Here is a 25,196-nt window from a genome sequence, read left to right on the forward strand (position 1 = left end):
ATGATGAGGTACCTCGTGAGGGTATGCAGCCAACGATGCAGCCCTTGCACAACCTCTTGCACCTCTCTCCATCTCTCTTGAAATAATGTCTGCCAGTAACATAAGATCCACATTCCTCTGATGCAGCTGTTGAAGATAATGCTCTCGGTCCTTTCTTTCAACCTTCAAACTTCCCATATACGTATATATATTTATTTCTGAATGTCATGACATTAGTGTGGCTGGTCATATTGTGTAAGAAACTTGTAGATAGATTTGGGTTTTGTTGGATGTGGTGTATGCCTATTATTCCAGAGCATTAGATGTTTTTGCTTAAGGCATGTTTTGTGGTCGACTAGATGAATTGGTTATAATGACCTGACACTGGAGACATCATTGTGAAAGTATACCCATGTGACCTTTCCTTGCATTGTTCCCTGACCAACTTTCCCTGAAACATATCCGATCATTTCCAGTTGGACGTTCTCTTTGGAAACGTGGTGGAGATGCTGGAGTTCCAAGTGGAGTTTCTCAAGACGCTCGAGGACGGGACCAGGCTGGTGCCAGATTTAGAGAAGCTTGAGAAAGTTGATCACTTCAAGGTAGATGCGTCCTCTGAATATCCAAAGCATTTCTTTAAAAAAAGCTCCAACTGATTCTTATTGTTGAATATTTTATATGATATGAAGGTCGAATGCATGGATATTTTAGTTTGACATTTGCTTTAACATTTTTATTTAGGTTGTTTTATGTAAAGTCTGTTCTTCTATTTCTAACCACTGCTGTTTTTTTCATCCACAGAAAGTTCTGTTTTCATTGGGCGGATCTTTTCTCTACTATGCAGACCGATTTAAGATCTACAGTGCTTTCTGTGCCAGCCACACTAAAGTCCCCAAGGTCATTGCCAAAGGTAATCCCATTGACCCCTGTACTCTTTAATTGCTCCTTGAACACTAGCCTGCACCATAGAACGCATCACCAGAGATCTAAAATGGCTTTGCTCAGGGAAAGATCCTCTCCTTCATGTACAGTTAAACTCCTTGGAGAGCCTCTCGGTCTCTGTGGGTTGTGCATTGGATCAATTTTTCTCTCATGCTTTTGTAGTTTTCCCTCCAGGCTACGGTTTATGTCATGTGTATTGCTGACATGGTTTAACTGTAGAGTTGAAAGCTATGTGATTAAAGGAAAGAGGTTTGTAAGGGATTGGGAGAGGTTGAAGAGAAGAATAGAGGGATGGGGGTTGGGGGGTGGGTCTCTCTCTTTTTCCCAGAGGGGCTGAGAGATACGGAGAACTGAGTTGACATGCAGTGACTTTACCCACATTGGCATTCATCCGTGTGGTATTTTCTCTCTAAAGTCACTCAAGTCAGAAGCACTACTGTTCCATAAAACAGTGCATGGACTGGTGGCATTTTGATCCCTTCAGCTACAGAGCAGTCAGTATTCTTGAGGTGTTGAGTCCCTGGACTCTACTCACTAGGGAGTGTTCCACTGACATACCGTCATGAAGGTGGAATATTGGGCCATGCATCTATGTAAATAAAACAGGAAGGATTATAATGGATGCGATCCTGATCATTTTCCACAATTCATTTAACAAATGGATTCCGTGTGTGTGTGTGTGTGTGTGTGTGTGTGTGTGTGTGTGTTTGGCATTATGTAGCTAAGACCGACCCCGTTTTCAAGGCCTTCCTGGATGAGCGTAACCCCAGGCAGCAGCACTCCTTCACCCTGGAGTCGTACCTGATCAAGCCCATCCAGAGGGTGCTGAAGTACCCACTGCTCCTCCGGGAGCTCCACTCCCTCACGGACCCCGAGAGCGACGAGCACTACCACCTGGACGGTAACCAATAGCCCTACACCTTCCTCTTTTGTTTTTCTGTGCCAGTGATACTTCCTCAGTGTGGTTTTATCATGACATTTCCAGCAGTAGTACAAGCTGTGTGGGGCATTGTAAGTGTCTCCATGGACCTCATTTGTGTTGGAATGTGAAAGTGCCTTGGTGATTCATTATGTAGTCACTGCTCCTTCTCACGGCATACAGACTTCACATTTGTTTATCGATGGTTGTGTGGAAGGTTGTAGTACTTAGCCAAAACACTTTTGTTTGTTTGTTTGTTTTTCACCTCTAGTTGCTATGAAAGCCATGAACAAGGTTGCCAGCCATATAAACGAAATGCAGAAAATCCATGAAGAGTATGGTGCTGTGTTCGACCAGCTGATCAATGAACAGAGTGGAGAAAAGAAAGAGGTAAGAGAGTTGCATTCAGCTCTAGCTGTCCAAAGATGGATATAATTGGTAAAGAGTATCATTTGGTTTAGGAAAAAGGATTTTTCAACACAACAAAGGCATTTTCTTTGAGCTCAATTTTGTGCTTGTTGTGTGTGTGTGTGTGTGTGTGTGTGTGTGTGTGTGTGTGTGTGTGTGTGTGTGTGTGTGTGTGTTAGGTTGCTGATCTGTCGATGGGTGACCTGTTACTGCACGCCACTGTTGCTTGGATCAACCCACCACCTTCTCTCACAAAGGGGAAGAAAGAACCAGGGTTGGCTGTTTTTGGTATGTGTGTGTGTGTGTGTGTTTGTGTGTGTGTGTTTTGGAAGTCGGTGAGCGTACCAATTCTAAATTGACAAATGAGGCATTCCTTTCCCAGAATAGCATCTCTTTTATTCATGGCCCTTCTCCTATCTAGTGATGATGACCAGAGTCCCACTCAGCCAAGGCAAACCCACTAGAGGGTGCAGCAATTTTGAGAGGAAAATAAGCATTCTGTTCTGTGGCTCTTAAAGCATTAATATTGCATTCTCTGCTTTCAAGGGCTTCCTCCATTTCTTCAAACACTGACTTGAAAAGCATGTGGTCCACAGCCTCTTGCTGTCCATCTAGCCAGAAAAAACCTTTTATTTGCCATGATGTGTTTCTCTAGCTAAATGCTTTTTTCCCCTCCCTCTCTCTCTCCGCTTTGTTTCTCTACAGTGTTCAGAACGGCGCTGGTTTTTGTGTACAAAGATAGCTCCAAGCACAAGAAAAAAGTAAGTGTGCCTTTCTTTCTTTCATTCGTTCCCTTCATTAAGCTTTAACAGAAGAAAAGAACAGTTCAGGTCTCCGGTGACCTGAGGCTGCTCTTACCAACGGATGTCTTTTAAAAACACGTCCTTGGGTCCTTACTAAATGCTTATGGCACATTAGAGGCTGGCATGACGGGTACATCTTCAGCACACTGTGGGGGCATTGGGGGCACACCATGAGAACTGAACTGGAATCAGTATCTGAAGGCCATATTGCCATATTATTTAGTGAACTCTACATGGCATCTTTGATTCATTTCATCTTTCAAGAATGATCACAAAGGAATATGTTATAGAAACCACAGCCTAGCTGATGGCCTATTAGCCTGTGTTTTGTGTCATGGTGTATACACATATTGTAGTGTCACCCACTCATGCATGCCTCCATGTTGTGTCTCAGGGGGCCTCACACAGGGTGTCCACCACTGATGAGAAGGACCCCATCCGCTTCAGGCATATGATTCCCACGGACGACCTTCAGCTCAGGAACCACAGCAGTAAGCTCCTCTTCTGCTTTCGCCTTCAAGTTTACTCATAGTCTGTTTACTAACAATGGCTTATATAGTTCATACTATTGTCAGGTATGCCAACACTTTCACTGTTGGTAAGTTAGGAAATGTACACTTGTGTACACCTTATATATTGGCAATTAGTGTAATTTATGAGGCAATGTTGTCCCTGAAAGCAATATTTAACATGCAAAAAAAAATACCTCCTCTGTTCTATGATACTCTTCTTGTATCATGTGCCTTGACTTTTTTCATATTTCATTATAGCTCTGTCCTCACTTTGACTCCATCAGTAATCTAGCATGTGTTGTTGGCTTGCTCTCCAACAAACATTCCTCTTGGGTCATGGCTGGAGATCTTCACTCTCCGGTTCTCCCCTCTCTCTTTCTCCGTTTGGCACACACTCTCTCTTCGCCATCATGTTCACACACACTGGAGGAATTTAAGGGGAATGTCATCCCTTGCTGGGGTCAAAGGGCACGACACGGGTCTCTTAGTGCAGTTCTGTTATTGGTTCATTGCTCTATCCCTTACCCTAGAGGCCTTAAGTAAGGATTGAAATGTTCCCAAAGTCCAGTGAGTCTGGAAACCCTCCAGCCTCCTCCTCTTACTCCCAGAGATGAAGTGGGATTATGGGGGCTATTCCTCCCTGACACCACTCTATAACTAAACACAGATGACTTGCAGCTGTCTGTAACTAGGCTGAACTGAAGTATACCACAGTGTATACACATGGTGGTGTAAAGTAGCTTAACTAAAGATACATTTACCAGTTCATTTGTTTCATTCAAATCAGCATGCAAAGGCCCTGATCTTTTGACCTTGATGACCCTTGGATGTATGTGCATGAAATAATTATTTCACATGAGTGACACATGCGACCACAGAGTTTGGTGGAGAAGAGAACGCGTACACCTGTGATGCTCTGTGTGCTGAAGTGTGTTTTGGGGTTCTTTCAGATTCTGATGCCACAGCCGTGTGTGAGATTGTGCACGTCCGCTCGGAGTCGGAGGGCAGGCCAGAGAGGACGTTTCACCTGTGCTGCAGGTCAGCCTTTTAACACAGGACATACACAGGACATACACAGGAAGAGTTGAATTTCTTTTTGTCTCAGTACTGACTTGGTGAGGTGGGCAGGCAAAGATTGATGTGTTTTCACTTCCAAATCAAACAGTTGATCATGTGTTTTTATAAAACCTTGTAAATAAAGTGAAGGAAAGAATAAAGGTACATTTAAATCTCCTAATGGTAGAGACATGTAGGAAGCTGTACATCTGTCTCACCAACTTGCTATTCGATTTAGTAACTTTGGGATGGGCATGTATTCATCAATATACCACCCTCTATACAATGGGCATGACGGTTGTATTATTTTAATAGAAGATATTAATAGAAGATAGGATACTGTTCTAGAAAGATTAATGTTCATGGTCTGGACACTTCTGACAAGGGACTTAAGAGGGTTACCCCGCCATGATTTTGTCCCTGCCATCCACTGATCCCTCTGTTCTCAGTCAATCAGTTACCATCATTGTACATGAACATGTCTGTCTTGACCTAGCTCCCCAGACAGCAAGAAGGACTTTCTGAAGACAATGCACTCCAACCTGCGCCGGCAGCTTCTCAAGACCGAGAGCCTCCCCGTCAACCAGCAGTACATCCCATTTGGAGGCAAGCGGCTTTGTGCGCTGAAGGGCGCTCGGCCCACCATGAACAGAGCAGGTAGGAGGTGACATGCGACTGGAGTGTTGTTAACTGTCGAGAGAGATGCCGGTGGGGATGCTGTGTTCATGGAAATAAGTGACACTGCAGATAGTGCTTTAGTGCTAACAAAGTGTATAGCTCTATGCAGACCGGTTCAAATTACCAATAATTACCTCAGAACAGATGGAGTTCTAGGTGGACTAGTTTTTAGGTGGACTAGTTCTGTACACTATTTTCTCTATAGTCCTCTCTAAACATAGCTATTGATGAACTAAACCAAGTATGTGTGTTATTTCCTACTTGTTCTGCAGTTTCTGCACCAACTCGAACTCTGGGACGGAGGAAGATTGTACGGAACCGTCTCACCATTGACCGGGACGTCATATTTGATGACTACAACGACGACACAAACCAAAGCACTGACCACGACATAGACCCAACGACGCCTGTACCGGAGTCTTCGTCGCAGCAGGAACCCACACCGCTATCCCACGATGCACCACTGCCCCCAAAGGACACGGAGCGCTGGGTCGAGCAGCAGTTTGACCTTGGTCGTTATAATAACCAGGTCAAGGAAACGGACATCCTTAGCGATGACGACGATTACTGTGAGTCTGTGAGGGGTCCCAGCACGGAGCCATCTGTGGAGTGTCCCGTAGGAGCGCTCTCCCTGGGTGCAGAGGGGGAGAACGGGGACCCTCACAAGTCAAAAGAGGATGCGTTGTCCCCCGCGGTCCCCGAGAGGTCCCAGGGCCCCCTGAAGCTGACCCCACTCAGGAAGCAGTGCGCCGTGGAGGGGGTCACGGAACACGACCGGGAGGTCATCTGGGTGCGCCGGGATGACTTTGGCAGCCCCAACGGAGACGTTTTCTGAGAAAAGAACAAGCTCGGGGAGGAAATTCACGACGTGACGGAGATCCAAAGAGAAAGGCGAAAGAAAGAGAATGGGAAACTCGGACGCTTTCATACTGTGCTGTAGACTTCAGAAGCTGAGCCAGGGTTCAGAGGAGATCATGCACTGGGAGTTAGAAAAGGCCCACTGGCCGTGACCTTTGACCTGAGTATACAACCACCCATCCACAACCCGCACAACATTCTGACAATCCTACCCGCAAGCAAATCCTCCCATTGGAAAAAAAATAATCAGTTGACTCCGTTTCCTGTGTGTTCCTGTACAGGGGAAAAACACGCATGCTGCTAAATCCATTACATTGGAACAACATCATACTCATGCCATCCTACACAGTCCATCACTTCAGTAAACATTTGTGTGTTTTTATATAGGAGTTTTATGGAACATTAAATGTACAGTCATGTTAAAGCAGTAGATGATGCATGCTCTGGCCCACAAAGACTGTATGGCAGCTATTCTTCCGCTTGAAGATTGTTGCTGCCAAAGTTATGCTTTCTATACAGATGTGGGCCTTTTCTCCCCATTTCCTAACTCAGAAATTCAGACATGTAATTCTAAAGGGCTCTGACAACTCTCACTTTTGATTTCCATGGGCTTGTGACTATAGACTGCATTGTACAGTATATACAACTGGCGCTTGCTTTGTCTGGCCTCTAGGCTAGGGGAGCTGTAACTTGGCACCTGGAGATCTGCCCAACTGCTGGTAGAGTGGGCTTGTGTCCTAATCGAACACTTAGGATACTTGCGCTGCAATGGTCCTGAATGGATTGAGTGGCAGTACTGGGTGGGTTTCATTAGGCCTGGAGCTTAAGCCTCAGCAGTTTGGTAGATTCCCCAGGAGCTGGGTCAGGTGGACATGCTTTGGTAAGCTGTCGTGGCCCCCGTCATTGGTGTATTACTGAGAGCACAAAAGAACTCTGTCTGTCCTACTAACATTCCACTCAAAGTATGTTATTCCATCTAGATTGTATGTGTGTCTGCTTTTTATTTCTAACTGTATTTTTCTTTGTGCATCTTTTGTGGGTTCATTTTAATGTGTTTACATCATATCCTGCAGTCCAGTATTATCCAATCGTTCTTAAAGGAAAGGAAGTCGTTCATAAAGTCAGTACTGATCCTGTTTTACTTGAACTGTATTTTAAGCCTGTTACAAGCCACATGAATTATACTCTGAATAGGATGTTTTGGACTCCATAAGCGGGCACTCTATCTTATGATTTTCTATCTGAAAACTGTTTTTTCATTAACCTGCCAGTTAGTTGAAAAACTGCATAATGTGACACAGACTAGTGCACCTTTTGGATGTATCAAACCTGCACTTAAACTCTGTTTTCTTTCCCAGCACAGTCTTTTATGCTCAAACTGTCACCGAAATAAGGATATGAGATGCATTTAATGCCTTTATGTTTGGATGTTTAGATCCTTCTGTGGTAATTTTGTAAAATTAGTTGTGGTTTTGTCCTGAGATGTTTTGGCTTAAATACTGAAAGGCAGAGAGTATATATTTTCCAGGTAATCTTCAATTTGTGATAAGCAATCATATTCTCCCAGCTAAATAAACATTTTCGAGCAGTGTGACACATGCTCATTAGGTTGTGTCAAAAATCCCTGAACTTTTTACCTTTTCCCATCGATTTTTTGAAAGGCGTTCTTACATAAACTGTGGATACTTGTAAATATTGTTATACTTCCCTTCCTCAATAAATGTTATTAAATTATTGCTGTGCTTTTCTTTTGTAAAACATATCCCATGAATAATATTCATCCTTAATATATACTAAGAGGATGTATATACTAAGAGGATGTTAATCACACTATCACTATTCATATAATATGATGTCCAATGAGTTAGTGAACCTAGTGTATATCAACACTATCAAACTCTTAACAGATAATGAATACTTGCACAGAAAAGGCAGGCATTAAAATGACCCACTAAATTAAGTGCCATTACAGTTTTTCACTATTGCTAAAATCCGTTTTTCAAAACAATAACGGCTTTCTCAAAACTGCACACAGACAACAGAAAACCTCACACACAAAATGCTAAACCTGACACTCCCTTTGCAAGATGACTCTTTGCTATCAAATCTCTTAACTGTTCACAAAATGGAACTCGTGTTTTCATTTGGTACACACAGCCATATTTTCAAAACACACACACATACATTCATTTAGTACACACAACTAAGCATTTGCTGCACACTACCAAGCATTTACAGCACACAGAAGTGCAAAATTGAAAACACAATCATCGAATCACACCATGACAATGACTCATTGAGCCATTTCTCCTTTTGTAAAATGTATCAGTGTAGGCCTACATTTTTCATAGTCAAACATAAAACAGCAATACCGTTGTTCTCACAAACCATATTTACAATTTCAGTCTCCTGTTCCACCAAACACTAGATTGTATTGACATAATATTGTATACAAAATGCTTACAGTTTTTCTCAATTGCTTACACACATTTTTTGAAAGCATGCCTTGTTTTCTCAAAACTCTAAACACAAATCCCAAAACAACTAACAAAAAATGCAAAACCCTTTATATCTCCTGGAAAATGCTACTTTGCTTTCAAAAAATATTGAAAGTGTGTTTTCTTCCTCCACAGTGTGGTTCTCTTTCAGTCCTGCAAAATTAAAATACTGTAAGCACACTATATTCTATTGATATGCAGTATTACAGTACACAAGGCAAACAGATTTCGTACTTGTTCTCCATCCTGAAGGTTCTAATGAAAAACCATGAAAACATGGTCTTCCACAGCAGCCCAAATCTCATTAGAGATGACCATTCTCCTTCTTCTTTCTCCTCCTCCTTCTTCACCTTGTCCTCATTCTCTTCCTCCTCCTTGTCCTCCTCTTCCTTCTCTCTGTCCTCCTACTCCTCAACCTCCTACTCCTCCTCCTTCTTGTCCTCCTCTTCCTCCTCCTCTCACTCTTACCCCTCTCCTTCTCTGGTTGTCAATCTTTTCTAAGTTTTCAATAGTTTACCAAACAAAACAGAGGCTCAAGACACTTTTAGGGTGCAGTCCTCACTGCAAATTGGTCAAAAGACCTGAAAGTTTAGAGATTTGACTATTTGTGTCTTGCAGGTTGATGCTTTGAGATTTTACTTGAGAAATGTGTGCAACAACAGAACTTTGTGTACAGTGTTTTGACAACAACGTGATGTGTAATTGACATCAGTGTGTTCACAAGGAAAATCAGAGCCTAATGCAGATAAGGGAGTCTTAAGTATTTCCCACTTGGGGCGAGCGATTGATACATGACGTGAAGGTTGTGCAGATTGTGCCGAATTTTCGCTTTTTACTTCTTAACAATAGTGAAAAACTGTAATTCTGAATGCCAGAGCTCACCTTATTTGTTGTTTTGGGCATGTAAACTGTACACTGATGCAACAAAATAGAATAACAACTTGACATTAGTTATCTCTTTTACCACTAAAATTTAAAATAGCACGATATTGTTGATGTGCGTTCACCCGCTTTTTTGTAATAGTTCTGGAATATTTCAAGTACCTTGGAAAGACCACTAGGTGGCACAACAATCAAAGGCCGCCTTTGGCCTTCGTCGTCAAGACTCGTGGAAACCTTCTCGAGTGGATAACCATTAACGGAAGGATATGAGCTCATTTAAAACCAGTGCATGTCTATGGAATTATCAGATCATCAAATATTTGTAGAGGCTATATCCTCACTAAGAGCTGAGATTATAAATGATGATAAGCTCCTAGATAACAAACAGAATAAATACAAATTAAGTATTTAACCTATGAGTGGGGGGGGGGGGGAATGTCTCCTTTCCAAATGTCCTCTTGCTATTCTAATATCTCAGCTAGTGACATATCCTCATTAATAGACATCCTGCTTGGACCTGTGTCAGTGTCTCAAGAAACTCACTTGCAGCTAATGTCAAAAGAATGTTGTTTACACCACTGCACGGAATTGCCTATTTACACATCGACTAAGCTTATTGTAGAAAACTTGAGGGCACGGCAGTATGGCAGAGTTCCCACTGAAACTGATACTTCCCGTCAGAGCTCACTTCCGTCTGCCAGTTTCGCCTACAGTAGCCCAGTCAAGTGTCGCCTAGTAGCCCAGTCAAGTGTCGCCTACAGTAGCCCAGTCAAGTGTCGCCTACAGTAGCCCAGTCAAGTGTCGCCTACAGTAGCCCAGTCAAGTGAGTACACGAAATCTCACTCTTCTTCCAACTTCCACGTTGATAGTATGATATTATTCTATTGCACTGTACTACTGCAAGGCATTTGACATTTGAGATAATTAGCCAATTAGATTAGATTCATGGTCATCTCATCCACTGAATGAGAATGGGGACATTTACACCAACTTATCAGGTTACGAGGTGCTGTGAGCTGGGACAGACAATCTCTCCTTGTGTCTGACGCAAATATATCCAAAGGTTTAAACAACAGGTCCTGGTTCTCCTGTTTGAGTTTGCTTTTTTTTAAGTTCCAGTTTGCAATTTCATACTTCAGAATTGTAACTAATGACTTATAATAACTTATAATAACTGTATAAACAATGGAATCCTCCTCTGGAAGGCTACATATATTCTAAAGTGAAGGGACATGTCCATTCGATTTGCAAATGACGAATGATTTTATTGTAATTTGTTCATGTGGATTTTGAACCTAAATGTTTTTAGTGACTTTTATGTTTTAACGTTTTGATTGTGTCTACTTCTTGCACAAACAGGTGTCCCCATTTCTCTGAACAGCTTTATCAAAGCTAGCAGGCAGAGAGTGCATATTTTCAATGCAATCTTCATTTTATATCAGCTAAATACACATTTTAGAGCAGTGTGGCACATGCTTATTAGGTTGTGCCAAAAATCCTTGAACTTTTAACCTTTTCCCATCGCATTTTTGAAAGACGTTCTTACATAAACTGTGGATACGTCTAAATATTGTTATTCTTCCCTTCCTAGATAATTCTTATTAAATTATTGCTGTGTGATGTAACATTGTAAAATGAATTTAATGATTGTTTTTGATTGTGTTTACTACTTCCACTAACAGGTGTGCCCATTTCAGGTCTCGGACTCATCAAAGTGCTCTGTGTTTCAACCATATGACAAGCATGAAGGGAAGAGAAAATCAATGGACATAAAAACACTTTTCATCACAGCCTTGGTTCTAGCTGTGTTTGGAACCATCTGTGTGCTCGTCACCATGTTTGCACCGTGGAGGAAGACAAATGTCCAGAGTTGTCAAATACCATATGTGACCTATGACGGAATTTGGTTTTGCTGCTTGTCGAACGGGCACAGTTTCGAGTGTGTTTCTACCCTGAATGTCAACGTGTACACTCCATCATTCCTACAGAAGAGGAACACTGCATTCCTACAGGCCTTGCGGGTCCTCGTGTGTGTCTCCCTGGCCTGTGTGCTCTCTGCGTGGGCTCCTCTCATCCTCGGTCTGAGGCGCTTCCTTCAGCACAGAGAAATGCGTATCCCACTCATCACTGCAGGCTCCATGCTACTCACCGCAGCAGTTGTCTTTCTCATTCCCGTAACAATCTCCACAGTCAATCCAGAACAATTGTTCCCCCAGGAGATTCTCAGGCATGTTGTCACTATTGGACTCGGTCTGTATGTGGGTTGGGCTGGTTCTGGTTTACTTGTGGTGGCTGGGGTGATTGTGCTTTGTTGCAACATGTCTTGCGTAACAAGTGGAAGAGAGAGAAGTACTGAGGAGGGTTCTCCATGCATGATGTACAATGCTTTACAGAAAATAGACAGTACACGGTTGTCACAAGTCAGGATTGTATGAATTATTGTCAACACTGCTCTGTACTGCAGCTAGAGGACACATCCACACCATTCCACTAACACAGTTTCCCTCTTAATTGTCTGTCTAGTGCTCGTAGCCTAAATAAATACATAATCAATACAAATTAATGATTCAATCTTGTTATTAGTCCTACAAATACATCACCTGTGCCATTATAGTTGATTTTTCCTAAAATGAACTAGACTCGAATTAATTTGAGTAATTTCTCCAACAGGTGGCGCTACGAGAACACCGACCTCTACTATGATCATTCTCTGCATCCGCAGCTATATTTCCGATCACGAAGTGTAGCCGTGTGTATATCAAAGCTAATTTATTTGAGCTTGTTAACCATTTGTTTTCTCCTTTAATCTATGTAGTTAACAGGAGACAATGTTTTATTGATGTGTGACGTCAGGAAAACATAAAGACTAAACATTGTCCAGAAATTCAACAATTATCTATAGGCCAGCCTACTGAATTACGACCATTGACATTTTAATTCAGAATTCACCGTCCTACCAATATAAAATACTCCAGCTGACCGGAAAAAAAAACACTTTAAGATCCTGGCAAGATGTTAAGTGACTGTGTGTAAATCCATCGCGTCCTGTGTTCGTTCGGTGCTGTGAGCGCGGGAATCTGTTGCTCTGTGTAATCCCATGTCAACTCAGCGCGCTGCATCTCTTCCACAGAATCACTACACTTCTATCCAAAGCTCAGCGCGCGGCAGGTGTTTCTTTTTGGGATGACGACAAGAAGACCTCAGTTATGGGGTAATGCATTTAAGGGTGCGTTCGGATATCGAACAGAGCACATAAGCAAAACTTGTTGACAGTTCGGCTTTTCTTCTTTTCTTTTTGCTTCTCCACAAACCAGCGAACTAAAAAAAACGGAGCAAGGGCGATGGAGGCTGAATGCCAGTTAATTCGTGGTGGTTCTTATCTTACCTGAAACAAAGTAATATGGAGAACCATGCCAACTGCAGCCACAGAGCCATGGAGAATAGGAAGAACGTATTCATTTGGATATTGTACTTTATGTCAGAGTTCTGCCTGAGCTCTAACCAAGTGCTCAGAATCGGTAAGTGACTGAAAAGTAGGTTATTCCATTCTTATCATCTACTTGTGGATTTAAATATATTTCGTCAGTGCTGATTATGCGGTCTTTGTTCCGCCAATGATATTGCTGCGTCGTTAGCTAATATACAGAACTTGAGTGAATGTGAGACGAATGTAACGAGTTGTCTAACGTTATCACATTGACGCCTGATTTAGAAGTTCCCACACCACTGCATCATTGTGACAGGCAAGCTGTTTTACAGCAGGTCACCAACAAAGTTCAAACAACCTTTGTAGTTGTTTTGTTGTTGTAAAAATAACAATAATCTTTAATCATGTGGGAGCATCAAGGAAGTTGAAAGCATCTCCCTGCATCTCTGGTCTTTATTCAGTTAAAACTACAATATATTATTTGCCTATCAGTTATGTCAGGAATCCTCATTTAATTACGCTATTAGAATAACATATTGTTCTTTACATTTATTTTCATTTTGACCATAGAAACTAAGCTACATACAGTACCTTTAAGTGGTAGGCTGTTTGATGAAACTTCGTGAAATGCACACAGGAATAGCAACAGTCTTTGTTTTGCTTTGCTTTGATGAGATGACCTACCCTAACTGCTATACAGTAGCTTGCAGTTACATTAGGACACAGTATCACATTTTGTCCACGCAAAGAAATATGTCATGTCTCTGATCTCGTCTTACATAACAATATTTAGGTAATCTATTCCTAGATTAATTTACATCCACAATGTCATTGTGGAAATCATGTGATAAGATACTGCTGTGTCCTGGTGAATTGCAGTAACCCTGCTTCTCAATCAGCTCAGAGTGGTGTTGCATTCAATTAACTTTTATTTGGTGTTGTCTTCAGTAGACATGACAGTGGTTGATTACTCTTGCTGTCTCTTCTCTCTGTCCTGCCGCCCGGTAAATCCCAGCCAAAGCAGTTTTAACGACCTTCCCTAATCCTCTTTTCAGCAAAGTGCTCGATTTGACTCTTCTCTCCAAAAGAGTCGACTCCATCTGAAAAAGAAATCCGTTCATATTGCTTGCATGGCCTACTTTGCATTAAGAATCATTGTTTAACCTATTCTTTCATCGAAGAACACATGCTATTTTTTAATGTCATAATGGCCTGGTACTCTATTTCATATCATACATTAAGGTACTGGCCGAAGTCATAGCAAGGTGGGGAAAACTCCTGAATGATTCAGGAGATGCAGTGTTTGACAGGAACCCTGAGGCATGCAAGGTCATATGAATTATTGAGATTTAGACTATAGATGTTCTCTTTTCAGGAGGCCCCAATCCTTTGTTGCCACACCCCTGGTTCTGTTCATGAAACAACATTAGTAGGCTACTGCTGTACCTGACACTAACCTTTAAGTAAGCATTGACTGGGCTTCCTTTAGTTGTGAAAATTCTGAGGAAATGATTAAAGGTCAGAATAGGCAGGTGTGGTGTCAGTTCTGTAGCATCCAAACATCAGGTGATGACCTGAATATCTGAATTTGTGTCAACAGCTGAATGTAAAAAGTGTTATACTCCTAAACAGTTCTTCACCTGTCTCAAAATACCAGCAAAGATAGACACACATACACAAATAATTAGCTGTGAACTTCAGTTACTGGTTTATGAAGCATTTAGAAGACTGTTTATGAAGCCTTTTGAGTTTCGGTTACTTTTACTCCCCTCTGAGGACAGTTTCCACACATACTGTCTCCTGGAAATGTCTGTGAAGTCATAGAACGTAATCTCTTAAGTCTAGTCCATACATGTAGTTGCCAGAGTATGAAAAAGAATGTTGGACAGGTAACTTGTTTGATTTCAGTGTCTCATATATTGGGCTAGTAACTAATTGATCTGGGCCTCGTTTCCCGATAACGACGTATCTTAACGGCCTACGTGGATTTTCGCGACATCGTACACTAAGTAACACTTTCTATTTACGTGCGTTTCCCAACCATCAACTTAAAGTCAGGTGCACGAGCGCAACGTGCACGAGTTCTTAAGTAGCTCTTAGGAGCTGTTTACGTCAGGTTAACCTGTTTACGTTAATTGCTGTGAAATTAGCTAGCCTATGCGTGCATCGAACGTGCAATGTGCACTGAATTCGGGGCGGGGATAGTAACGCCATCTCCAGCAGAGTAGCCTATTTAAACTGTGTTCCCATTGTAAGGACATTTATTACGATCTGTCTGAGAGTGGGCTGTCAAAGCTAGCATCATCGAAGTCATACAGTACAGTAGGCTACATACATTCAATAAAATTAACCTACATTTGAGTCCAACTGCATGACCATTCTTACCCTACACTTACCCTTACAATAAAGAAGTGATCCTATTTCAACCATAACTTCATTTTAAAATATGTCTTTCTTTATGACATTTAGTTTATAGTTTAGACAGCAACGTTGACATTTACAGTATATTCAACTGCATCCACTACATAATCTCAAACTTTATTTGTTGGTAACTCTCCAAAAAGGCTACCATTAACACATTTCTTAATGAAAAGGAAACATGCATCACAATAATACTTCAGTGTAACCTGTACCTATGTGGAGTGCAAATATGTCTTGCCATTACACTACCCAACAGCTCTACGTCTGCTAACACTACAGAATGCATAATTCCTACGGGCACTGAACTAGTTTTGTATAGCCTAATCTTTATTTTCAAATACTCAATATTCTTTATTTATATTTTGATGGGAATAGGCAGGTGAAACAATGACATTCTCATGATACTATACACAGAAACATCGTTTGGATTTCTTCTACAATAGGCCGAACGACACCCCTGGATAAGGTGTCGAGGGGGTTGAAGCGTACGTCATGCGTGACTGTATGAGCTATGAAACTAGCGATTTAAAAAAAGTTTCAATGAAGAACATGGTTGCAAATATATATGTATACAACCATCTAGCTAGAAAGCTACCATATAAGCCAATGGAGTGGTGGCATAAGCGCTAATTGTGCCATAAAACTACTGTTTGAAAGCTTCAGTTAAGACCTACATACTCTCCATTGGTCGCGTAGCACATTTCAGATCAAACCGAGTCATTATAAACATATAAAAAGTTGTGTTGATAGCTTTATTAATGTCAAATATTCCTCGCTTCAAGTAGCCATGTTTTTTTTTTTAATTCCCCTTTCTTCCGAACGACGGTCGAACGACGCCCCTGGTGGATTAACTCGCTAAGTGTGAAGTTACTACTGGTCCTGACCACACATAGAATTCTTCTCAACGAAAGATACACTTAAGCTAAGTGCCGCGTTGGAAAACCCGTCTGCAACGTAGGATTCCTCTTACGAGTGATTTCAAGTGCTTTTTAGGCTAAGTGCGTGTTCGGGAAACGAGGCCCTGGACAGTATAACCCCTCTCACTGGAGTGCCTGACTGAGATCAGAGGAAGCTTGCCCGTGTGCATTGTTGATGAAAAGGCTCATGGTCTATGTACAGTACTATGGATGCTCAGTCTCACCTGATGTCATTTATCATGGAGGCAAACTTTCAAATTAAAGTCCTATTTTAAGAATAGAAGGTGTCAAATCCTCTCATTCACAGTCAAAGCCAGAGAAGAAGGGATAATGTAGTGTTCATTTTCTCAATATTCATTAATTTAAGTTGCAGATTGTTGAATAAGATCTTGCACTACAAAGGCAGACCCTTATGTTTGCCTATAAATTAATGAATGGTACACTGAGCAGGTAATTCATTCAAAGAATTTAGATTACTGAGTTGAGTGATCATAACAATTAGCCCGTCACTGGTCCACTCTGTTACTCCGCAAAACACACACACACACACACACACACACACACACACACACACAACCACTGACAAATACTACAGATGAAGTCCCTACCCCTGTTGGTTCAATCAGATTAAATCTCCAAAGTAATTTTGTAGTATTTAATTACGGTATTTATTACACTTGAGGTACGTTGAAGTGAGTTCATTTTAAGTGCTGTCCTGGAGAGAAGTGTGGAGGACGCACTACGTGTGATTATATTACAGTATCAGGTTCAGTTTAATGGCTTGTATATATTTGTTTACCACACTCTGTATTGTCAGTGTTTATTTTGTGACAGCAGTCAAAAGCAGCGGCACAGTGGTGATCTATTTTCCTTTCACAGCTCATTTGGTCATGCTGTGCTTCATTGGCCTAATGGCTTCTGTTGTTCTGCTGTCACTCACTGTTGGACCACACGTGTCCACTCTCCAGCAGCCAACACACACACGCACATGCACACACGCCACACACGCACACATACACACACACACACAATCTCTGACACATGTGCACACCCCCACACACAGTTCACTCTCTCTAGACCAATTTAGTATATACATGGGTGAGATTATTAGATGCGTTTTGTTTTCTTTACTTTATCCGGAGATGTCCATCTGTATCAGGGAGCACACATGGTAATGAAAATGTGTACCTGTACTATAGGTCGCTTATTTTAAAAGCCTCAGCTAAATTAACGCATGTTAATGTATCTGTATACATCTCACATGTGCCTATAGTTCATGTGCACCACTTTATGCTACCCCTCATCGTGGTAACATGTCCTTACATTATAACCTTATGTTCAGCAGGTAACATTTCGTCATTTAGCAGACGCTTTTATCCAAAGCGACTTACAAGGAAATTGCATTTCTACATCAGGAGCAGTTTAGGGGTTCAGTGTCTTGCTCAAGAACACTTACACACTTAGTAAGGAGGAGTTGGGAATCGAGCTAGCAACCTTCCGAGTACTAAACGTCTACCCCCTGTACCACCCCACCAGGTAATTGCTGTGTAGACACATTGATAGATAATCATCGATTACCTGCTATGTGTCCTCTTTGGTTTTGACTTGGCTCTCCATTGTCTTGCGAGCAGAAGTGCGCTGGCTGTGGAAATGACTGCTTGAAGGTGTGGCATCTCACTGTCCAGGATTCCCATTTTGCTGAATTAATGGTGGGCTTACCAAAACAATCAGGAGAATTCATTGAGATCTCAAAGGACACGCCCATATCACATCAGCACATTGAATGAATTCACAGGCTTTTTATTCCCTGCATTACGTGTGTGTGTGTGTGGGGGGGGGGATCTAATGGTTGAGGGGGTTGTGTGTGTATGTCTGTTCTCTTTTGTGAACATACTTGAAAAAGACAGTGGCCCTGGTCCCATGGCGTCCACTACTCTTGAGGGGACTCCATGAAGGACATGGCATTCCAAAATACAATCGAACCAAACTATTTTGTTCTGAGTCACAGTCTGCACTTCAATATCATCCTCATGTAACTTTAACTTTGAACCACAGAAAACCCTTCATCATCTCTCCAAAAGGCACATCCATATTTCTCTGTCCAAATACTAAAAGGGCCCGCCGTAAACAACCCGTTGTGTTTTGGATCCTTATGATAGATCTGATCTAAAACATTCAGATGATTTTGAAATTCCTACCATTCATCAAGAATTCGCCAAGAGTGTGAGTAACCAGCTCGACTCATTCGCTTTTTTTGTTTTTTACTCTGATCTATCCCAAAATGCACGTGATGTGATTTGCAATGCTGGTTCCAGCTTGTTTCGCCTGCTCTTGTGAATACAGAATTATTATTATTTATTTTTTATTTTATTATTTTTTGTCTGTTCAGTTTATTTGTATGCTGCACTTGGTTCCAAGCATGGAGGCATAGATCAGTATGATGCTTGTCAGCGGTGGCGTTCTGTGAACCCATTGACAAAAAGTCCCAAAATGACACTCAAGCAGAGAAAACAAATATCCTCTGATTGGAATGTGCAAAAATGGGATGAAATAGAGAATTGAAAAAATATTCATGACAGCAGGTATCCTTTCAGTTCCTCTTGTTTACCACATGCGTAGGCAAGGGCATCTGTGTGTGATGCTTCATTCATTTAGTATTTGAATGGTGACATTAAGGGTGTGTTTTGGAGTGAATTTTGTGAAAGATTTTTCCTTTTTGTTTGTACTCATTATATCCACACATTATATTATGTGCTAGTGGTTTTGATTGACAGACAGAGTAGATGTGTTTCTGTGTGTGTGTGTGTGTGTGTGTGTGTGTGTGTGTGTGTGTGTGTGTTTTTATGAGAGCGAGAGAATGAGACCATGCATTGGTAACTGAGATGGATGAGCCTCAGTTCACAGTGACTCCAGTACATCAATGCCATTTGTTCTCGTTATTCACATCATGAGTGCATTTGCCTTTGTGTTTGAGGTGGTCTTAATTAATGTGCTTAAACGCGGGATATTCAGGTGTTATGCTGAGTGGATGCGTGTGGTAGGAAAGTAAATCAGCATAACTTTGATGGAATGCCTCGTTGTCTAGAATCCCAGCAGAGCCAGCTCTCCTGGCAACAAACAGATGTGACTAACAGTGAGAGAGGCATAGACATACAAAGTATAGATCGATGAGTTTTGTTTTTTTCTTAGTAAAATAAATGGGGAGACACCATAGGGTCTCAGAGTAAACAGCAGGGGCGAGCTCTGCAACAGAACAGCGGGGGGAAGCTCTTTGTCGTAACTATTTGAGAATCTTTAGGAGTTGGAATTCATCCGCAGTTGATATTGATTGTGATTAGAACGAAAATGAAGAGGTTTTGATGTTCAATTATGAATTCATAAATGCATAATGAGGTGTTGATAAGAAACGCCATGAACCTTCTGATACGAACCAAGGGATGGCAAGCTTTGAGAGCAAAATATATTAGAGACACAGTCGTGACGGTGTATTTTGGAGACCCCTTCAAAAACATCAGTATTGCTTCTTTGGCAAACCGGCCATGTTTCCTGTTTCAAAATGCAAAGTCTTTTTCTGCCATTTTTAATGAGACGACTATCCTGCCAATTTCACGCTCTGCGTAATTGGACACTGAAAGGATGGCAGACATGAGGGTTTGTCCTCATGCGTTTCTCGCCACGAAAGTCGGATTCTTTAGAAATAACACAGCTAATCAAGCGCCATCTGCCTTTTGAGGTCGGGTTATGACCCCCTTCAGAGAAAAAATGGCAAAGAGTCTGTGTATGGCCTTTGAAATAGCCTGTCCCTCCACCCAATATACTGAAGGGGTTGGAAGTACATGTCGGTGATAGATCATGCATGTGCAGAAACTCCCAGTCAAGCATGCAACAGCCATTTAGGCTTAGAGCATCATTGCACTCTCTCTTTCTCACTTTGGCTATCTCTTCCTGTCTGTCTGACTCTCTCTCTCTGTCTGTCTGTTTCTCTTTTTCTCTTTGTCTGTCTCTTTTATGTCTCATCAGGATGGATCATTTGGCATGGGTGAAGAGGACAAACAGCTTCTCTTTTGTTGTCTGATTTGAAAGGAAGGGTAGAGGGAGATGGAGGGATGACAGGGAAAAGGGGGGAATGGAGTTACAAGACCGTCATTTAATTTCGTTTTGCTTGTCCCTGGTTCTGCCACTACTGGATGTGCTTTCAGTGTATTTTTTTCGGTCATTGTTTTGTTTTCAGACTTGCATGTCTTTTGTGCTGACTGTTTACAGAATAGTTCTTATGTGTTTTGTTGAGGTAAAGGTATTTGGGAAAAGGTGTTTGGGGTTTGTGAGTGTGTGCAGGTGCGTGGAGCCGCCCCAGGGTCTCATTGCTGTCTTTGTAGTTTCTTTGTGATCAAAGACAGAGAGATTGGGACCTGGGTTCTGTGTGTGTGTGTGTGTGTGTGTGTGTGTGTGTGTGTGTGTGTGTGTGTGTGTGTGTGTGTGTGTGTGTTTGTGTGTGTGTGTGTGTGTGTGTGAGAGTAAGAAGAACTGACCACATAACCCCAATTCTGAAATCCCTACACTGGCTCCCTGTTAAACAGCGGATTGATTTTAAAGCACTTTTACTTGTTTTTAAATCTCTAAATGGTCTGGGTCCGCAATACCTAGCCAATATGTTTCTCAAATATGCTCCCACAAGATCCTTACGGTCCCAAGATGCATATCTCTTAGTAAAACCCCCTATACTCACTAAGTGTGGTGAGGCTGCTTTTAGTTATTATGCGGCCCGGCTATGGAACCTCTTACCTGATAGCATCAAGAGCGCCCCCTCAATCAATATTTTTAAAACCAGGCTAAAAACTAAACTTTTCTCTGATGCTTTCAGTTAACTCTACCTGCCTCTCCATATTGCCCTTTTATTCGTTTATTTCTATTTATCTCTCGTCGTTGCAGTGTCTTTTACTTCTATTCGCATATCCTCACCTTCAACGAACTTGTGTATGTGTTGAAAGTGTAATTTCTGCGCTATGTTAGACTGGGTTTGTAACCCACGGCTCATGTATAGCGTGTATGTATTGCTTGTATGTATAGCATGAATTGCTGTTTTTATTTGTTATTATGATGTGAAGCACATTGAATTGCTTGTGTATGAAATGGGCTATAGAAATAAAATGACTTGACTTGACTTGTGTGTGTGTGTGTGTGTATGTGTGTGTGTGTGTGTGTGTGTGTGTGTGTGTGTGTGTGTGTGTGTGTGTGTGTGTGTGCTTGCTCCCGCCTTTGTGTCGCCCCAGTAGAGGGGCAGGAGTGTGAGATCATGCACGCTGAGTCTGAAACTTTTATGAGGAACATAAATGGCTGTGATTCCAAGAGACCTCTCGGTGATGCCATGCCCTCTCATAAAGAAGGTTTAGATGCAGGCTCTGCACCACTGCAACTCTGGGAGCCTGTTTTTACTGAAGACTTTCCCCCCAAATCCCCCATACTAAAAAACCCTCCATGACCTCCATGCATCCAGGGTAGATTTGAACCACGCCTGGGAAACAGAGCGCCCTCAAATATTGGACGTGAGACATGTGGCATCATGTTATTAGTAAACCTTCCAAAACTCAGGAATTCAACCTGTCTTATCTATCAACTTCACTTATTCTATCAACTTGTCTTATTCTATCAAATGAGTAGGAGTATCCTCTAATATTTTGTAGTGTATAAAAATCTAAAAAAAAAAACATGGTTGGATGCTATCATCCAGCAACTTCACCACAATGACGGGACGTTGCAAAGTGCCGTCTTTCATCTGTGCAGAATATGTATACAGCTCCACACAGCTATAGGCACAGCACCACAGCTATAGGCACCACAGCTATAGGCACCACAGCTATAGGCACCACAGCTATAGGCACAGTGTCACATCTATAGGCACCACAGCTATAGGCACAGTGTCACATCTATAGGCACCACAGCTATAGGCACAGCGTCACATCTATAGGCACCACAGCTATATGCACAGCACCACAGCTATAGGCACCACAGCTATAGGCACAGCACCACAGCTATAGGCACCACAGCTATAGGCACAGTGTCACAACTATAGGCACCACAGCTATAGGCACAGCGTCACATCTATAGGCACCACAGCTATAGGCACAGTGTCACATCTATAGGCACCACAGCTATAGGCACAGCGCACATCTATAGGCACCACAGTTATATGCACAGCACCACAGCTATAGGCACAGCACCACAGCTATAGGCACCACAGCTATAGGCACCACACAGCTATAGGCACAGCGTCACATCTATAGACACCACAGCTATAGGCACAGCGTCACATCTATAGGCACCACAGCTATAGGCACAGCGTCACATCTATAGACACCACAGCTATGGGCACAGCATCACAGCTATAGGCACCACAGCTTTAGGCACAGCACCACAGCTATAGGCACCACAGCTATAGGCACCACAGCTATAGTCACAGCGTCACAGCTATAGGCATCACAGCTATAGGCACCACACAGCTATAGGCACCACAGCTATAGGCACCACACAGCTATAGGCATCACAGCTATAGGCACAGTGTCACAACTATAGGCAACACACAGCTATAGGCACCACAGCTATAGGCACCACACAGCTATAGGCACCACAGCTATAGGCACCACAGCTATAGGCACAGTGTCACATCTATAGGCACCACAGCTATAGGCACAGCGTCACATCTATAGGCACCACAGCTATATGCACAGCACCACAGCTATAGGCACCACAGCTATAGGCACAGCACCACAGCTATAGGCACCACAGCTATAGGCACAGTGTCACAACTATAGGCACCACAGCTATAGGCACAGCGTCACATCTATAGGCACCACAGCTATAGGCACAGTGTCACAACTATAGGCACCACAGCTATAGGCACAGCGTCACATCTATAGGCACCACAGCTATAGGCACAGTGTCACATCTATAGGCACCACAGCTATAGGCACAGCGCACATCTATAGGCACCACAGTTATATGCACAGCACCACAGCTATAGGCACAGTGTCACAACTATAGGCAACACACAGCTATAGGCACCACAGCTATAGGCACCACACAGCTATAGGCACCACAGCTATAGGGACCGCTCCACACAGCTATAGGCACCACAGCTATAGGGACCGCTCCACACAGCTATAGGCACAGCACCACAGCTATAGGCACAGCACCACAGCTATAGGCACCACACAGCTATAGGCACATAGGCTTGTGCAGATTCACACACTAAAATGTTGAAAAAACAGTGGAGGCCCAGCTTTGGCAGATAAGCTATGTTGTTTTTTTTTGCACTGGCCCAATGTCATGTCAAAACATGGAAGTCAGACCTACCCTGTGTTCATGCAGTGGATGTGTGCGTGCGTGCGTGCGTACGTGCGTGCGTGCGTGCGTGCGTGCGTGCGTTTGGTGTGTCAGCTTGGTGGAAGCCCAGGGAGAGGGCACAAACCTGTGGCTCCCATTGCCCAGTGGCTGAAATGGTCCCTATTCTTTTATGTTCCATCTTCTCTTGCATGTTGGTGGTGATAATCCAAACAAGCAGGGTGCGATTTGCTGGGGGGGATGGGGGGGATTTACCCCCCCTCTGGTTTTTACATCCCCACCTCAGCTGGATGAATTTCATACATGGGGGGATAACCCTCAAGTATTAATGAAAAAACAATGAAGAAACAGACAGGTTGTGACAGCGTTTTCTTACACTTGCTTATATCGCTGGCACTAACGTTCACCCGAACTGTCGGCATTCTCAGAATTCGCTGGCTTTGCTAATTTCCATGTATAGGCTACTGTACAATGAATATGAAAATATTTGTTCACTGAATTAGCGAGTTCTGTCCAAAACAATTGCGTTTCAGTTTCAAAGTTTCAGTTTCGGTTTCAGTATTTCAACGTGAATGAGAGGGAGCACAAGAACTGAGCGTCTAGCAGCGATTATCATATCATGATAGACATATATGATGCATGTACAGTATATGAAGAGAATTAGGCCTATGTAGGCCTATTGCTTGTTTTTTTTTCATGATAAAAAAAAAAAAACATCCCCCCCTCTGGTTTTTGGACAAATCGCACCCTGCAAACAAGTGAAACATAACACAGCCTTCCAAGTTTCGGGCTGGTTCACATGGCAAACGCTCATGAGGGAAATCAGGCCACCGCTTCCGCGGAAGGCGTAAACTAATTGTGAGCCCCAAAAGTGAGGATGGGTGTTTCTTTTAACCAATAAGCCATAGATAATGACATCACTGAAGTCCCGCCGGTCACTCAGTGCTGTCCCTACCACGTGACATAAACTATCCAAACAGTAACATGACAGAAACCTTCCTCATACAAGACAGAGAAAAAGCCCCCTCAGGTCCCGCAGGTCAAGAGTAGAAAGGTATCTCTTCTCCAGACAGACGCCATATCTGCAATCGTTTTTCAGAGCTGCTCCAGCAGCCTTTATCCTCCCCTCCGGCCCCCGAGGCCTGGTTAACCATCATCGCTTGGCATTTTTACAGACACTACCCAAAGCCTTCCATCTTTTAGGTTTTTTTTTTCACTTCACTCGCCACAGTGAAATGCTGTGTCACAGCACTGCTGTCTCAATCCATGGCTGAGATGTAATCCTGTTCACAGTTGCTTTCCCCCCCTCCATGGGCTGGGTGACGCTGAGGCTTCAACGTTCCTTCCTCAGTCAGCCTCTGTAATTATGTGTCTGCAGGCAGCCCTGTTCATGTCACGGCAAAATCATCAGGGTTCATGACAGGGCTGGATATTTCCACAACTAGTGTGCTGTCCTTGGGGTTTTCTGTTCTAGCACTTGCTCCAGTGATTTTATTTCACAGAGAGATTTTGCAGTTTTCTGTGAAACATTAATGGGACAAAATATGAATAGTGTAAA

At 42.6% G+C, this 25,196-nt stretch overlaps 2 protein-coding genes across 2 annotated transcripts in view; both read left to right on the forward strand.

The window, feature by feature from the left end:
* Positions 1 to 6,700, forward strand: part of tiam1a (TIAM Rac1 associated GEF 1a) — a 58,350-nt gene extending 51,650 nt beyond the window's left edge. The window contains exons 18-27 of the mRNA XM_080839293.1: positions 456 to 581; positions 781 to 889; positions 1,643 to 1,822; positions 2,112 to 2,230; positions 2,428 to 2,536; positions 2,954 to 3,009; positions 3,446 to 3,542; positions 4,514 to 4,601; positions 5,116 to 5,276; positions 5,570 to 6,700. Of these exons, the coding sequence (XP_080695419.1) occupies positions 456 to 581; positions 781 to 889; positions 1,643 to 1,822; positions 2,112 to 2,230; positions 2,428 to 2,536; positions 2,954 to 3,009; positions 3,446 to 3,542; positions 4,514 to 4,601; positions 5,116 to 5,276; positions 5,570 to 6,132 (1,608 nt within the window). The 3' untranslated portion in view covers positions 6,133 to 6,700. The remainder of the gene's footprint in view (positions 1 to 455; positions 582 to 780; positions 890 to 1,642; positions 1,823 to 2,111; positions 2,231 to 2,427; positions 2,537 to 2,953; positions 3,010 to 3,445; positions 3,543 to 4,513; positions 4,602 to 5,115; positions 5,277 to 5,569) is intronic.
* Positions 6,701 to 12,887: 6,187 nt separating this feature from the next.
* LOC308377334 (glutamate receptor ionotropic, kainate 1-like) overlaps positions 12,888 to 25,196 on the forward strand; it is a gene marked incomplete at both ends in the record, with an annotated part of 43,250 nt that continues 30,941 nt past the window's right edge. The window contains one exon of the mRNA XM_080853932.1: positions 12,888 to 13,053. Coding sequence (XP_080710058.1) covers positions 12,888 to 13,053 — 166 coding nt within the window. The remainder of the gene's footprint in view (positions 13,054 to 25,196) is intronic.

This window comes from Sprattus sprattus (assembly GCF_963457725.1).
Source record: "Sprattus sprattus genome assembly, chromosome: 1".
Classification (NCBI taxonomy): Eukaryota; Metazoa; Chordata; class Actinopteri; order Clupeiformes; family Clupeidae; genus Sprattus; species Sprattus sprattus.